Source organism: Budorcas taxicolor, chromosome 8 (assembly GCF_023091745.1).
Source record: "Budorcas taxicolor isolate Tak-1 chromosome 8, Takin1.1, whole genome shotgun sequence".
In the NCBI taxonomy this organism is placed as follows: domain Eukaryota; kingdom Metazoa; phylum Chordata; class Mammalia; order Artiodactyla; family Bovidae; genus Budorcas; species Budorcas taxicolor.
The window spans coordinates 7,130,689-7,148,111 of NC_068917.1; the positions used below are offsets into that span (position 1 = coordinate 7,130,689).

The following is a 17,423-nucleotide window of genomic DNA, read 5'->3' on the forward strand; positions in this document are numbered from 1 at the left end:
TTTCTAAAGTTTCATTCATATAGGCAAAAGAGAATGCACATAAGCCTACTGAGAATGGGATCTCATTCATGAGCTAATCTTTTTCATAATATTTCTATTTTCTTAGTAAATCACAAAAAGAGCTGCATCTAATTCAAGAGTCTACTTCCAAAGATTAAGAAGAGTAACCCTCCCAAATCAAGTCTGTTTCTGATACTTTACTTAGGCTAAACTTCATAGTATTTTCATCAAAACACAGAATATTTTAGAGCACTTGTGAGTGCTGACTCAGTCTTGTCTGACTCTTTGTGACCCCATGGATTGTAGCCCTCAAGGCTCCTCTGTCCATGGGATTTCCCAGGCAAGAATACTAGAGTGTGTTGCCATTTCCTTCTCCAGGTGATCTTCCCACCCCAGGGTTGAACCCTGGTCTCCTGCATTGCAGGCAGATTCTTGACTGTCTGAGCTATCAGGGAATTAAATGTATAGGGAAAGAAAATATAGTTGAGTAAAGATATATTCTGTTAGTAGAGAAATAAAGATATTTAGAGGTAGACTTGCTGACTAAGAACTTACATGCCACAAAGTGAAGAACTTCTCTAGTTTGAAAATATTTAGGCCAAGAAGAAATAACCTCCTTTTTCTTTTAATTAGCATTTGTCACTTTTTAATTTGCACCACACTTAATTGCAAACACTTTTTAAGTCCTTTGTAGTACTGAAAATTTTGTGAGAATGTTCAGGTTTGTATCTTCTTTCTACCCAGCAACATTTGCAGATATATAGAAATTGTCTTGGGTTTTTTGCTGAAGAATTTCAGTGATGTAGTGAGAGGGAAATATCACATTTTAAAATTATACTTGGCTCTTATTTCTCTTTATTGTGTAGTGGCAAACATAATTTCAGAAAAATTGATTGAAGAAGATTCCTGTTAACCTGTGTCTTAATTTAATGACACAAAAATGAATAGCATAACTTAAACTTACTTTTATTATAACTATTATTAATATAATCATTCCCAATTTTCACTGGAAGATCACCCTCTCCCCTGCAAAAAACAACTTAGCTAAAGGTATACTTATAATAAAGTACCCTGTTTATTCAGAGGGAACAATTTAAGCATTTTTATACTCCAGGTATTTTGATTGGGTTAAAGAAGAACAGAATATATTTCCATTTCTAGATATATTACCTTTATGCTCTAGTATCTGTGATTCTGATAAAAACTTGGAAAAGGCAAATCTAAATAAAAGTAAATCTTACCATATTTAGACAGAAGGTAAAACTAAGTATAAACCATTTAACTGATAAATTTCAATATAACTATTTTAAAATGTACATAATGTACCATAGTATAATCTTAAAAATCAATTATTTTTTAATCTTCTCTTCCAGCATTATAATATGTTATTTTATTTATTAATAAAGCTTATTACTTTGTGACTCTGTAGAGTTCAGGTAAGAACACAACCCCAGAAGACTGTTGGTGACAATTTTTTGGTTTTTTAAACAATTGACTTTCACCAGACTTACCAGTTTCAGATATAAAGCTTTAAACTAGTAAATTTGGAGGGTAAATGTTAGTATGGCAAAATGATGAGCAAATGTTTCTCTTTCAAGTTCAGTTCCAACTGATAGCACCCCAGGCGATCTGCTGGCCAGGTAGGGGTCAAACCCAGTCCCAGCCCACATTCACATCTGAGAAAGCAGAACCACACAGTGGAGCCTAGCCAAATGCACGGAATCCTGAGTATTAATAGTTGTTTTAAGTCACCAAATTTTAGAGCAGAGCTTAAAAGGAAGCAATGTTCTGCCTCTTCCAAAGCAGAACCTGGCTCAACAGAAGGTTAACACAAACAGCTGAGCTTCTATATTTCTCCAGTTGCCTTTATGTTGTATTTTCAACTAGAATGTAAGTTATTCAAGGTCCCAGTTATTGTTTTATTTTTTCCTCATGTGTTCCAGTAGTATTAACACAGTGCTGGGCACCTGGGGCTCTGATTACCTGAGGTTCCAGAATGAGTCATAACAGAATGAAGGAGCAAAAGGGCTCTAAGGGGGTGTGTTTGGATATAAAGAGGAATTTAAAGACAGGGAATTTGATTAGATTAATATTAGTGACCAATTAAAATACATCTGTGTATATATATATATTTAACCTGGATTATCTGAACAAAGGAATTCAGAGTCACATAAAGTTTTTTGTTTGTTTGTTTGTAACAAGCTAAAATAAATACCAATTTTAGTTAGGAACATTGTCATCTGTTAGAAATTTACATGTGGAATTGTGAAAGAGACGATAACTAAGTAAGTAAGTAAATGAATAAGTAAAATGGAGGGTGGGAACTGATAGCCTAGAGCTATGCTGTAAAAGCATAATAATCCCATGGGCTCTGCATGTACTTCATGTAGGGAATAACAGGTACACCCATTCACTGTGACTAACCATGGTTCCCAGAGTAAGTACTGTTTGCAGGACAATTCACTTGAATAACAATAATGAGGCATGGTTGAAGTCAGAATCCTGGATTTAGAAAACAGAATGATGATATGTCTATTTGTGGTCAGGACTTGTTTATTTTTTTAAGGCACAAAGAAACTGGCATTATTTAACATATGAAGGATTTTAAACTTTTTTAATGTCAAGGTATCTTTGAGACTTTTTTAAACTTTTTAATTGTTAATAACGCTATGTACAAGACAGAACATATTATATATTTAAATATTAATAGTTTTCCAAAATCTTTTCCTTCAGGATCCATAAATTCCAGCAAACCTCTCCGTGTTTTGTTGCTTCCCAGAATTCATATTTCTATGCTTCAGAATGGCACTTGCTAAGAGCCAAAAAGGAGGTTAGAAAATTATGCAGCGTATAGAAGAGAGCGAGTGTGAATGTGTATGTGTATGACTGTGTGTGCGTGTGTGTGGTGAAGAATTATGTCCCGTCCTCTCCAGATTCCGAAGTTGCACTTCTGTAAAATGAAACGGCAACTGGTCTTTACCGAAATGACATATTCAGACATTATTTATTGAGTATGTTTACATACTCTTGAAATGAAAGTAATTCACAGAAGCAAATACCGCAGCACGTAGCTTTACTCATGTAGTCAGTCAGTATGTACTGTTCAGATAGATTTTAAAATTATAACGCAAGGAGCTGAAAGCAAGTGTCTTCACACTCATGCACGTCTATGTCTTCATCAGGTGAGACAGGAGAGAGAGAGAGAAGTGGGCAGCAGAAGGAGGGGAGGGGACCTGGAGCGGGAGTGGGAACGGAGAGGACGGAAAGGAGAGAGGGAGAAAGGACCCTCCTGGACCCGCCGTCCTATGCTCCCAAGCTTGTGGGCATCACCTCCAGTTGTAACAAAGAGGTGACCGTGGCGCTCCTTTCGATTCTAGGCAGGCTGACACAGCGCGAGCGGCGTGTCTGTCCGCCGCCTCTTGCAAGTCCCGCTTCCTCCAGGAGTTAGGAGCCCCGGATCCCGGGAGTGCCCCCACTCCGTGCCAGGCACGCAGGTCCCTTGGAGACGCGGCCACAGGTTCGTGCGTGTGCGGTCCCGGCTGGTGGCGCGTGCCGGCGCCAGGGAGGAGGGGGAGGCCTTCCCGCCGAGACCAGGCTCGACCCCAACTCGGCCTGGGGACCTCGGGAGGTGCGTGCGAGGGCAAAGGGACAGGTGGCCCCGCCGCGACCCCGAGCGCTGAGCGCAGACAAGCGGCGCAGGGGAGGCGGCGGCCCCGCGATCTCACCCGGCCAAGGCGCGGGCCGCCCCAGGTAAGCCGCCGGGGCTCCACGGTGTCGCTCCCGCAGCCTCCGCCCGGCCTCGCGTCGCGGTCCCGGCCCTCCCCCGGGTTCGCCGCGCACCTGGTCGGGCGGCCTGGGTGCCCCGGCGCAGGATCGCCGGGCTGGGCTCGCCTCCGCGCCCGCCGGCACCACCGAGGAGCCCGCGCAAACCCCGCGACCAGCCGGCCGCGCGCGCCCCGCATCTCGGGTCTGGCCTGTGGCGCGAGGCGAGCTGGGGCGCCGGGCTCCCGAGGGGTCCGAGGTCGCGCGAACGGCCGGGGCGGAGAGAGGCGGCCCCACAGGCGAGAAGCTGGAGCCCGGGTCCGGCGGCGGCGTCGCCCTGCTCCGCCTTTTCGCGCCACGGCGAGCTTATATAGGGGCCGGCGGCGGGGCACTGCCCTCCCCGCCCGCCCGGGCCGCCGCCCGGGGCCGGCCCAGCCTCGCCCCCGCGCAGGCGGGCGCCAGGCGACGGCGGCGGGAGCGGCGCGCGCCTCTGCCACCCCGCCCTCCGCGCGCGCGCCGCGAGAGCCTCGCTCGGCTCGGGCGCCACCCTCCCTCCTCGGCGCGGGGAGCGTGAGAGCTTCGCCTTCCAAGTGCGGCGATGCTCCTCCGGGCTCGTTCCGTCGCGGGGAGAGGATGCGAACAGGAGCGCCCGGGCGTGAGAGCGTTGCTGAGGAAGAGGAGCGATTGATGGGCAGGGCCCGCACTTGGCGGAGGACCGCAGCCCGGGCGCCGCGCGAGCACAGACGGCGCGGCGCCTCCGCCGACCTCCGGAGCCTCCTGACCCCCGGCCCCTGGGTCGCCGAGCCGCTGCCGGCCGACGAGGGGCGGCGCGGCGCGTGAGCGCCCGGGAGTTCTCGGACCTCTCTCCAAATAGCACTTCTGCCCGGGACACCGTGTCTCCCGGACCGCCGGGAGCCCGCCGGCGCGCTGGCCACCGAGGGGCTTGAACTTGAGTTTAGGTGGCTTCTTCCAGGGCGAGCGCAGGAGGAGACGTCCTGGGAAGACGAGAAAGGTGATGTGCTGGGGTCGAGAGCGAGCACTTTCCTTCCTGCCACTTGCTAGGGCCGAGCCGCTTCCCACGCAGACCTCCTGCCCGCCCTCTCCGCAGCCCAGCCCTCCCACGCAGAGGGGGAAACTCCAAACCTCCCGTTTTCTTAAGTATCCAGCATGCTATTGACTTTTTCATAACTTACGATTAGTCTGGAAGGATCATATTTACTCCGTGGCTTTTTACTGGAGGTCGATAGACTTAATGATTTCCTCGGTGGAGTCATTGATTTCTGAGCCAATAGCTGATGCCTTCGTCATAGTTTTCTGGGGGGAAACTAACTTTGCGTTGCTTCTGCCGATGCCTAACTCCCCTTCAATCGTGCACCTTGGTGCTGAGCACGCAGCAAAAAGTTTTTAGCTTCTCCTCAGTTTCTGGTGCTTTGGATTCAAACGAGAGTCGGGCAGGGAACCATCTCCTGTAACTTTTCTTCTCTGTTACCATTTGCGATGAAGAGGAAACAGAAGAGATTTCTGCAGATGACTTTGTTATTCATGGTGGCTTTAATTTTCCTGCCCAATATCGGTCTCTGGTCTCTATACAAGGAGAAGCACCTGGTGAAATCCCCAGAGCCGGCGGAGCCGCAGGTAAGTGCTGCGCAGAGAAGGATCCCGGAGGGGCAGGAGTCTGGAGCCGGCCACCCTAGGCAGGTGTGCCGAGTTTCCATCAGCTCCCAGGTCTTTGCAGAGCTGAGATTACAATCCTCTAGGGACTTTGGGGTTTAATAAGTAGTCTTTTTGAGAGAGCGACCAATGACATGGGTGGAATGCAAAATAAAGTGAAAAAGCAGGATGAGAGGTCAAAAGGAAGAAACAGCTCCTCTCTCCATTGATCTAGAGGTTACAGGAGGGGTAACTGCTTATTCGTGAAAGGAGATGTATAGATAGTACAGGTTTAGTCTCAGAGGTTTGTGTTGGCTTCTCCTGGAGTTTGTGTGTCTATATTAAAGTCAACTGGGCCGATTAAGTCGTGAAACTTGTGAAGTGGTTCTCAAACACCAAGTTACAGTGTTCTATATTTTTGCTTAGCAACAGCTTTTTTTTTTTTTTTGCCATGCAGAAAGGTAAAGTCTCTGTGTCTCCTGCCCTGTTGCTAAGGTGCTGTGTGGGGTCTTCAGGCAGTTACTAAGGAGGTCGTTTGGTTTCACAGTCTGTGGTAACAGTTTGTTGTTAAAGCTCTCCATGTCAGAAACACCATATAGTGGAGTTATACGTGTATACACACACACACACACACACACACACACACACCACATTTATGTTTTACTTAATATGCAGTCTACTAGTGGGTGCATGGGTCATATCTTAACATGGATCAAAATAACTATCTTTCTTAACAGTAAAGCAAAATATGCTCTCCAGAACATTGGTGAAATTCAGTATAGTTAAATTCTTTGCTTACTAATAAACTAGCTCCTGCCATTAAACTTTTAACAATAGAATGCAGCCTTTTTCATGGTATGGATATAACACTTCTTCAGTTAGTCCTGTGCATCATCTTGCAGTGGGAATAATCTTAATTTCATGGGTCAGCACCCATGTACACTATGTACCTTCTACAAACAGAAGGTGCTTAAATTGCCTATTTGTGGATGACAGTATTTATTACTGACAATTAAAATATCTGCTCTTATACTTAACGAAGTGGAATTTCTTTTTACACAGTGGGTGGTTAGTTGTAAAGTATATGGAAGTAATCTGCTTTTTCATTATGACAAGTAAAGCGTTACCAGTCTCTTAAATGTTAAGGATTACTAGTTGTTTATGAATTTTGGCGGATTGGAATTCTGAGGGAAAATGCTGACATATTTTCATTCCGTTATTGATCACTGTCATCCTTTATAATAGGTGACTGATTTGAAGTATATTCTGTTTTGTCATTCCAATAAAAAAAGGTTGATACTTTGAATGTGAAACTGTTTTTTCCTATATAGATCATTTATTTCTCCAACCCTTAAGAGAAGCTGAATGTTATTAATATTAGTAGTTAATTATTAAAATTAGCTACTTTTATTAAAATTTCCATTCCAATATTGACAAAATGACAACAAAATGGTTTTTCCTTGCATTTAGTTAACAATAGCCATCTGAATCATTGGCTGGAATAGCTAACATAAAGCTCTAATTAATCTTATTAATGAAGTATTTACAACTTTCCCACCAGCTCCATTGATTTTGACCCTTAATGAGAAATCTGTTTGTTCAATGGCATAAAAAAAAATAAAGTGTGGCAAACCAACTCTCTTTGCTTGTTATTACAATCTCTGTAACGGTTTTATTGTTCCTGTTTCTTTGGTGGTGCAAATGATGTTTAATATCAGGTAAAAAATTAGTGGATATGAAAGGCATGGAGCAGGGAGAGAAGGGGCTGTTTCTCAAAGTTTTATACTGTGTGGAATAAATAACCAAGATTGGAGAGGATCCTGTGGCATTCCAGCTGGAGAGTCTTAGCAGTTTTAAAACCAAGAATAAACAAAAGGCAGTTTGTGCCATGAAATGAATGCCAGTTGCATACTTCAGTATGTTTTAACCTAAAAAAAAATAATGATTTCAAAACTGATGCTTTCTTACAGATACAAAATTAAGTTGAAATGTAGAAACTATCACTTACTGAAAGAGAGAATTCATTGTAAAGCAGTAAAAGATAAGCCTTCATTGGTTTTATTCTATTATTAAACCTAAATGTAAAGAAAATTAGGGTATATTGACATCATTATACAAGCATTGATAAGTAAGAGATAAGCCATATGTAAAAATGTATCTATATGCATATTAGTATATATATATACTTGACCAAGTAAAAATTGACTTGTAATGATGAATTAAGCATGTTTAATATTGTGATATAATATTTGACTAAGGTATCCACATTTCAAAGTAAGTCAACTAAATATGTAAGTTTTCAGTTAAAGTATATAACCTGACTTGTGCTATTTAAATTTAGTAGTTTAGTAATTTCCTTTACAAAGGCATTTTAATGGTCAATCACTAACTATTCTTCAAGACCCATCTGTTACTTTAGTTATCCCTTAGTTGTGAAATGCTCCAGGTGAGGATAATGTGCAGCTTATTGGCCCTGGTCAGCACTGAAGGGACTGAGAACAAGTCACAGGCTGGAAGGAGAGTCTCATTTTGCAGCCATTCTGTGGAAAAGGGCAGTCCAGCAGTGGGAAACCTTCACGTTTTAAACAGTTTCATTTATAGTGGCTTGCAGGAAAATAGTTTCTAGAAATACAAAATCATGGAATGGATGATACTTTTAAAGTGAAGATGATTCTTTTCACTTGTATTTTATCAGAGCACATCACCAATAGTTTGTCTGTCTACCACTCAGTATGAATGGCATTGATATGTTCTGAGATAAACTAAAGGGAGGTAAATGAGAAAGCATTGATAGAAACTGTGCATTGTCATGATTCTTAGTATTTTACACATATTTTCTCAAGTCTTCCATACTGTTACAACTTAATATTTGTATTTACAGTACTTTCTGATTTAAAGTAATATTTTAAATAATTCTTATAATATTTAAATATTTGTCCCATCTATGATGCAGAAAATACATGAAATAAAAAATCCTAAATTGTTCATCTAAAAGGTTTACCACCCATTTAACTAATGAGGACCAAAAAAGTAGTTATAATAACGGAAGACTTAAAAGGCTAATTTTATTGTTTGGGCTCTGCAAAATGGAACCAAGTTACAGAAATAAACATAAATCTTTTAGGAATTTTAAAATTTTATGAAAATTGTATAAAAATCATGATTTTATCAAATATTTTATGCTTCCTGCTTATGTTGTTAAATTATCAATGATAATTATGTTATTTTTAGTTGAGTTCTATTTGTTGCTTTTTAATTTTTATTAGGATGATTTATACATGGTTTAGAAATATATACATTTATTTTAAAATAGTTTGTTGGTAATGAATTTTATATTCAGCTGAAGTGATTACTCTATGGTTATTGTACAGTAATTCTTAATTTCTTTCTTTTTGATTTTGTATTGCTACTCTTCTCTGGTTTCAGTTCCATTTGAATTAAGGTTATATATTTAGATCTTAATTAAGCCATTCCTTAGGATGTTAATTAGAGCAAAGCAATATTTTAGAGCAAAACTACTGTATCTAGCATTATCATACCTTCTTTTTTAATTATTTATGCAAGTATCGATAAAAAGGGCCCCCAAATACTTTCTTTCCTTAAATACATTAAAGAGATTCATATTTTTAAAGCAGCTATAAAGTAGTTCAACAACTAAGTTGAGATGCAACTCAATACTCAGTATGAGTGAAAAATAATTCAAGAATATTCAGAATATGAAGGTTTTGCAATTTTTGAAAGAATGATTAAAACAAAGATCAAAATCTCAGAACTTTAATTCACATATTTTCAGAATTGTTCAGAATGATTTTGGAAGTATACGTTTGGCCTGGATTTTTTCCCATGAAGTAAACCAAAAACAACATTGAACACTTAGGTCACTTAATTTGTAGAACCTTCTTCTTTCTTAGTACTTCAGAATTTCTATATATAAAACAGGGCTAATCAAACTTTTGCTGTAACAAGGTACATAAAGTCCTAAGATCACATCTTGGCTGTTGAAACTATTGTGAGGTAACATTTTGGTTTTAATCAACTCCACAAGTAAATTGTACTCCACAGATGTGAGACTTAATATATATATATATATAAATCTTTCCTGAAATTTCTCAGCATCTTTGTCCAACTTTACTAACATTAATCAGCACCACCCTTGTTGGGATAGGGGGATTCATCTTTTTGGCAAGAACTGTTTTCTGTGGTATTTTAAACTTATCTTGTGATTTGAAGATTTTAGATATCTGGAGCTGAGTGTATGCAGACATACTCATGCTTTCCTTTGTCACCCTGACCATAAAGCTGGAAGAATGTCTATGTTTCTTCTCCAGCAAACATCTTAGATATTGGAAAAGCTAAAAAGAAAAGAAAAGTAAAGAAATAAGAAAGTAAAATTTTCACTCCTCCTGCCCTCTATATTATCAGCACACTAGCTGTGAAGTGATATATTCGTTTGAGCCATAATGTTCTGAATTAGCTAAGAAGTAGATTTTAAATTAGCATGCAGAAGGACCTTTTCTTGAATTTATGGAAATATCCATCCTGACTTGCTCCAGTATTACACCTCACAGAGTCCTGTAACAAGTGCTTTAATTATTGACTGTGACCTATTGGATCTGGAGATGATTAGTTCACCAACTTGCCCCCTAGGCAACAATGTTGAACAGAATCTCTAAAAAAAAAAAGAGAGAGAGAGAGTTTTTTTTTTCCTTTTCTCTCTATGTGTGTTTATTTTTGAACAAGCTGTGCTGCATCAATTAGCCTCCTATACATTTTTTTTTTCTACATAAGAAACCAAATCAAGGGTGAAATACAGAGGGAGAAGGGTGAGAAAGTTTGATGTTTTAGTGTTTTCGAGAAGATAATTGAAATTGGTGTGTGGAAGTTTTGTCAGGAGTCTCCATGACAACTTGTAGAGAAGTTTGTAACCACGTCTCTCCTTGAAACACTTTATACAAATGATAGCCAGTGTGGGTACCTGCAGGACGACCTGAAAGAGGGAGATCAGACTTAACAGTAAGGGAAAATGGTATGAGTGTCCTGTCATCCCAAGTCAGCATGTGTTTGGTCCAGCCTCTCCTTCACATTTGCTTGGCATGCTTGGAAGGATGAGGCAGAACTTTTGGCTCTTAAAACCATCGGACGTGAGTATGTTATTCTTCTCTTTCTTTCATGTTTACATATGTTGTTTACTGGAGTGCTATTACAGAGTCAACAGTGCAGATGTGCAAACAAATAGAAGGTTCTTGAGATCATCCACAAAGTGAAGCCAAACTCTCATAAACTAGGTACTTGCTCTCTTAGGATGGCAGTCTGTGACCCCACAGAGCTAGTTGTTCAAAATATAGTGGGGATGCCTGAACTGTGGTCATTGTTGTTTAATCGCTAAATCGTGTCTGACTCTTTGTGACCCCATGGACTGCAGCCTTCCAGGTTCCACTGTCCATGAAATTCTACTGGAGTGGGCTGCCATTCCCTTCTCTAGGGGATCTTTGCCATCCTAGGATTGAACCTGCATCTCCTGCATTGTCAGGCCGCTTCTTTACCATTGAGCCATCCAGGAAGCCGGAAGCTCAAATAGGCAGCCGAAAAGAACAAATAAGAAACATTCATGCTGCTGAAAGTAGGTATTTATTCAAGCACAAAAATATCTATACTGGGTTTATTTAAAGTTGAAAGGAAAGGACGGGCCCCCAGAAATGTCAAGCCGCAATGACCCTCAGCATCCCCTGATAATGCTGATGTCTGTTACTACCAAACTCTAACATGGTGGCTGGAAAGAGGGTGAACAGAGAAGGGTATTTTTAGGGTTTAAGGTAAATTCCATCAGTGTTTTCCTCTACTTTTCTACTTCCAGTCTAGTGGGAAAAAATGTGGACTGAATTGGCAGAATTCTCCAATTAAATGTATTCATTTCACATACTTATTTAGCAACACACATACACACGTACATGAATTCACACACATGGTCTCACTTGTGAAGAAAAAATAAATCCACCCAACTGTTTCATTTTCTACAGTTTTTTACTTTTATAACTTCTTGCTTTTTCCATTGCTTTGAATCTAAAAAAAAGAAAAGTTCATCAGCTGAGTTTATTTAAATGTTATTAATTTAATTCTAGGAAAGTATGGAGAGAAGGACAAGTGCATTTGTCTCTAGAAGTACTTCAGGTGGCTCAGTAGTAAGAATCCGCCTTTGAATGCGGAAGATAAAGGAGATGGAGGTTTGAGCCCTGGGTTTGGAAGATCCCCTGGAGAAGGGGGCATGGCAAGCCACTCCAGTGTTCTTGCCTAGAGAATCCAATGGATAGAGGAGTGTGGTGGGCTACAATCCATGGGATTGCTAAGTGTTGAACATGACAGAGCACGCTCACCATGCAAAGCAATGTGAAAGTCGTGCAGATCATAAATAGTGCAATTTATCATTATCCATTGATGTTAGCAAGGAAGTTGTGCTTGTCAGAGGCCATGGTGGTGGCTATCATCTCTATGATGTAGGGAATGGTGTTTCTCAGTGAGGGTAGAGGAGATTCATTTCAAATTCAGTTCAAGTTCTGAAATCCTCATGGAATGTTACTTCATTCCATTGAAGTCTAGAAAGCCAAAGTCAGAAGATTTTATTATTGATCATTTTGATCTTTTTTAATACAGTAAAATGACCAAATTGTCAGGGCTGCCACCCAAGTTTGAGTGAATTTCTTTTTCTTTTTCCTTAACTGTGATAGATCTTTCCAGTAAGAGAATCCATTTGACCTTAATTTATGGAGAAATATCAGGATTTCCATATTGTCTTGTTATCTTTTGGTAATCAGTGCTAGTTACAGCACGTAGCACTTTAGGACATTTAACGAGTCATGGGTCTTCCTCATGTCAGTTTTCTCTAAGTCAGGTGGAAACAATGATGTATTTCTTGTATTGTTATTTTTGGTGAGGATTAAATGCTTAGTATCCTGAACAGCATGTAATAAGGGTTAATGAACATAGATTATTGTTATACATAGTATGAGCATTTGTAAGCAATCATTGCCTTTAACAAGATAACTAATGTTTGCTTGATAAATATTTACAGATGATTTCTCTTTGCAAGGCAATGTCAAGACAGCACAACAGAGCAATGACTATGGTACAGGACTTGCCATGGAGTGTTAAATCTGGCAGGGAGATCTTTTGAAGAAACACATAAACAGGATCTAGAAAATAATAGAAAAAATTTTCCCATAATTTTTTGGTCTAGTATTTAAGTACAAATTGTTAATTTTATTCTACATGCAATTGTTTATTGCAAAAAAAAAAAAAAAACCTGACTAATTTTTTGGTATATTGCATTGAACATTATTCTAAAATTGAAGTTTTCAATAAAAGGGAAAAAAACCAGAGCAATGTTTCTTTATAGTGACCACTATCATTTGCTATCAGAGAAGGCAATGGCACCCCACTACAGTACTCTTGCCTGGAAAATCCCATGGACAGTGGAGCCTGGTGGGCTACAGTCCATAGGTTCACAAAGTGTCAAACAAGATTGAGTGAGTAACACTTTCACTTTCACATGTAAGCGTTTTTTTCTACATTAATTACAAGTCAGAGTCTGAGAACTGCTTTTGTTAAGTCTTGGTCTTGAGACACAATAGTTATTCTGAAGACCAAAAGATAAGCAGCAGAGTGGAAATGATTCTTAACTATTTCAGTTAACTACAGAAATACTTTATAGAGTTACTGTTTCCTTCAGTAGAGTTAGAGGAATATAGAAAAAAGCATATTGCATTGCGCCCATTCTTAATTTTCACAGTAGTGAATTGGAGAGATACAATATGTATTCATGAAACAGACAAGCAGTGCAGAGTGAAGCATTTTCCGTGTGTGTGTGCGTGTGTGCGTGTGTGTGCGTGTGTGCGTGTGTGTGTGCGTGTGTGTGCGCGCGTGTGCATGCACGTGTGCGTGCGCGTGTGTGCATGCGTGTGTGTGCATGTGTGTGTGTACTGTGCTTTCAGAACAGAAAAGGAACAGAATGATCTGAACTCTTGGGTAAGTCCTTCATTGCTCCAGGGGGTGAATATTGAGCCTCGTCATGTTATAAAATTAGATAGGGTTGGTGTTAGGTTGAGGAATAATCAATTACTTCAGGTTTATATGCTGTTTTCACCACTTTCAAAATATATCCTCTCGGGCAAGACATTTTACATCTTTGAACCATAGTTCTTCATATGTTGGCTCAGGTTGTAACTCTTAAAGGGGTAGCAGGGGGATCAAATTGGATTAATATATGTAGACTGTTTGTTACAAAGTGAACACTCAATTTGGGGAAGCTTAGCAAATAATATTGCTTCCTTTTTCTCAGTTTTTATAATATTCATTGAAGGTAGTAAGTAAACATACTGTTGTGTACAACTAATAAACATGTATTAAGAAGAGGTGGCAAGAATACACAGAAGAACTGTACAAAAAAGAACTTCATGACCCAGATAATCACGATGGTATGATCACTCAGCTAGAGCTAGACATCCTGGAATGTGAAGTCAAGTGGGCCTTAGAAAGCATCACTACAAACAAAGCTAGTGGAGGTGATGGAATTCTAGATAAGTTATTTCAAATTCTGAAAGAGGATGCTCTGAAAATGCTGCACTCAATATGCCAGCAAATTTGGAAAACTGACCAGTGGCCACAGGACTGGAAAAGATCAGTTTTCATTCCAATTCCAAAGAAAGGCAATGCCAAAGAATGCTCAAACTACCGCACAATTGCACTCATCTCACATGCTAGTAAAGTAATGCTCAAAATTCTCGAAGGCAGGCTTCAGCAATAAGTGAACCATGAACTTCCAGATGTTCAAGCTGATTTTAGAAAAGGCAGAGGAACCAGAGATCAAATTGCCAACATCTGCTGGATCACCAAAAAAGCAAGAGAGTTCCAGAAAAGCATCTATTTCTGCTATATTGACTATGCCAAAACCTTTGACTGTGTGGATCACAATAAACTGTGGAAAATTCTTCAAGAGATGGGAATACCAGACCACCTGACCTGCCTCCTGAGAAACCTATATGCAGGTCAGGAAGCAACAGTTAGAACTGGACGTGGAACAACAGACTGGTTCCAAATAGGAAAAGGAGTACATCAAGGCTGTATATTGTCACCCTGCTTATTTAACTTATAGGCAGAGTACATCATGAGAAACACTGGGGTGGAAGAAGCACAATCTGGAATCAAGATTGCCGGGAGAAATATCAAAAACCTCAGATATGCAGATGACACCACCCTTATGGCAGAAAGTGAAGAGGAGCTAAAGAGCCCCTTGATGAAAATGAAAGAGGAGAGTAGAAAAGTTGGTTTAAAGCTCAACATTCAGAAAACGAAAATCATGGCATCTGGTCCCATCATTTCATGGGAAATAGATGGGGAAACAGTGGAAGCAGTGTCAGACTTTATTTTTCTGGGCTCCAAAATCACTGCAGATGGTGACTGCAGCCATGAAATTAAAAGAAAATTACTTTTTGGAAGGACAAGTTATGACCAACCTAGATAGCATATTCAAAAGCAGAGACATTACTTTGCCAACAAAGGTATATCTAGTCAAGGCGATGGTTTTTCCATTGGTCATGTATAGATGTGAGAGTTGGACTATAAAGAAAGCTGAGCGCTGAAGAATTGATGCTTTTGAACTATGGTGTTGGAGAAGACTCTTGAGAGTCCCTTGGACTGGAAGGAGATCCAACCAGACCATCCTAAAGGAGGTCAGTCCTGGGTGTTCATTGGAAGGATTGATGCTAAAGTTGAAACTCCAGTACTTTGGCCACCTCATGCGGAGAGTTGACTCATTGGAAAAGACTCTGATGCTGGGAGGGATTGGGGGCAGGAGGAGAAGGTGACAACAGAGGATGAGATGGTTGGATGGCATCACCAACTCGATAGACATGAGTTTGAGTGAACTCTGGGAGTTGGTGATGGACAGGGAGGCCTGGCGTGCTGTGATTCATGGGGAAGAAAGGAGTTGGACACAACTGAACGGAACTGAATAAACATGTGAGTGAAAGTGAAAATGCTAGACACTCAGTCGTGTAAGCTTCTTTTGTGACACCATGGGCTGTAGTTTGCCAGGCTCCTCTGTCCATGGAATTCTCCAGGCAAGAATACTGAGAGAATGGGTTGTCATTCCTTTCTCTTGGGAATCTTCCTGACCCAGGAATCGAATCCAGGTCTTCCACATGGGAGGCAGACTCTTTACCATCTGAGCTACCAATAAAGATATAATAAAACATTTAAAGTATATCACTGCTGATTTCAGTTCAGTTCAGTTCAGTCACTCAGTCATGTCTGACTCTTTGCAACCCCATGGACTACAGTATGCCAGGCTTCCCTGTCCATCACCAACTCCCAGAGCTTGCTCAAACTCACGTCCATTGAATATGTGATGTGATCCAACCATCTCATTCTCTGTCATCCCCTTCTCCTCCTGCCTTCAATCTTTCCCAGCATCAGAGTCTTTTCCAAGGAGTCAGTTCTTCACATCAGGTGGCCAAATTATTGGAGTTTCAGCTTCAGCATCCATCCTTCCAATGAACATTCAGGACTGATTTCCTTTAGGATTGACTGGTTTGATCTCCTTGCAGTCCCAGGGACTCTCAAGAGTCTTCTACAACACCACAGTTCAGAAACATCAATTCTTCAGTGTGTAGCTTTCTTTGGGGTCCAACTCTCACATCCATACATGACTACTGGAAAAACCATAGGTTTGACTAGACAGATCTTTGTTTGCAAAGTAATTTCTCTGCTTTTTAATATGCTGTCTAGTTTGGTCACAGCTTTTCTTCCAAAGAGCAAGCATTTTACCTTTTTACCTACATTTTACTGATTTACCTACACATTATTGATAAAAGAGATGTTTATTGGAGACCCTGAGGCAAATAAGTGATGAAGAGAGAAATCTGTTTTCAGTAAGCTTGTCACCTATTAGCTAAGAAAAACTGTGTATAATGCCTATCATATATGGATAGATTAAATTCTTTTTTAAAATACAGATACTCTAGTTATTTTGAGCTTAGTAGAAGGAAAACATATTTTAAGGAAAATATGTTCTTGTTTCATATGTATGTTTGGCCCTAAGTGTTTTCTGTACTGGTTTCACCCTCCAGCATTTCACTGAGAGAGGTACTTCTGTAGAACCAACTTTACAGTTAAGTAAGGTTCAAAGACGAAATTTGAGAATGTGCCCTCTGGGTCCATAAAAAGAGACAGTGATGAGCTGTGTTATAGTTTAAGGCAAGTGAAGACTTTGAAAAGGTCATTGGGCTTGGTAGTTATTTGTACTATTCAGGCTGGAGTAACACAAAGTTGTAGAGGCGCAAAAAATATCGTAAAAGATTAAATGGAAAGATGAACAGGTGAGAGTTATTGGTGGGACTGGCATTGACATGAAGGGTTGAATGTGAAGTCCTGGTTGGCAGGAGACGGTGGAAGCTAAAAGAAGGCTGGTGCAGGGAGAGTGAGGAACTGGTGCCCGGGGAGGATGAAGGTGATGGCAACGATCAAAAGGAGCAGAAACACAGAAAAGATTGTTTGAGCTTAATGGTAAATTTAGAGCCTGTGCTTTTAATAGCTTGAGAAACTCTTGGCAGGAGGCCTAAGAATTTTCCTATGCAGTTTTCTTACTAATTTGGAGAAGTAATCAAACATTTGTAAAGTATTCTGTAAAATGGGAAGTTATATGTGTATAACATGGGCTTCCCAGGTGACACTAATGGTAAAGAATCCACCTTACAGGAGACAAAGAGACCTGGGTGTGATCCCTGGGTCAGGAAGATCTCTTAGAGAAGGAAATGGCAACCCATTGCAGTATTCTTGCCTAGAGAATCCCATGGACAGAGGAGCCTGGCTGGATATATATATATGTATAGTCCATGGGGTCGCAAAAAGCCAGACAACGACTAAGTGACTTTCAGTCGCTCACTCATATATATATACATATACATTATATATGTATGTACATATGTATATGTATTATATATGTATATATATGTATAATT

At 40.5% G+C, this 17,423-nt stretch overlaps 1 protein-coding gene across 1 annotated transcript in view; it reads left to right on the plus strand.

Annotated features, from left to right (window-relative positions):
* The first annotated feature begins 5,259 nt into the window (after positions 1-5,259).
* Positions 5,260-17,423, plus strand: part of GALNTL6 (polypeptide N-acetylgalactosaminyltransferase like 6) — a 1,453,898-nt gene continuing 1,441,734 nt past the window's right edge. Inside the window, exon 1 of the mRNA XM_052644952.1 lies at positions 5,260-5,397. Coding sequence (XP_052500912.1) covers positions 5,260-5,397 — 138 coding nt within the window. The remainder of the gene's footprint in view (positions 5,398-17,423) is intronic.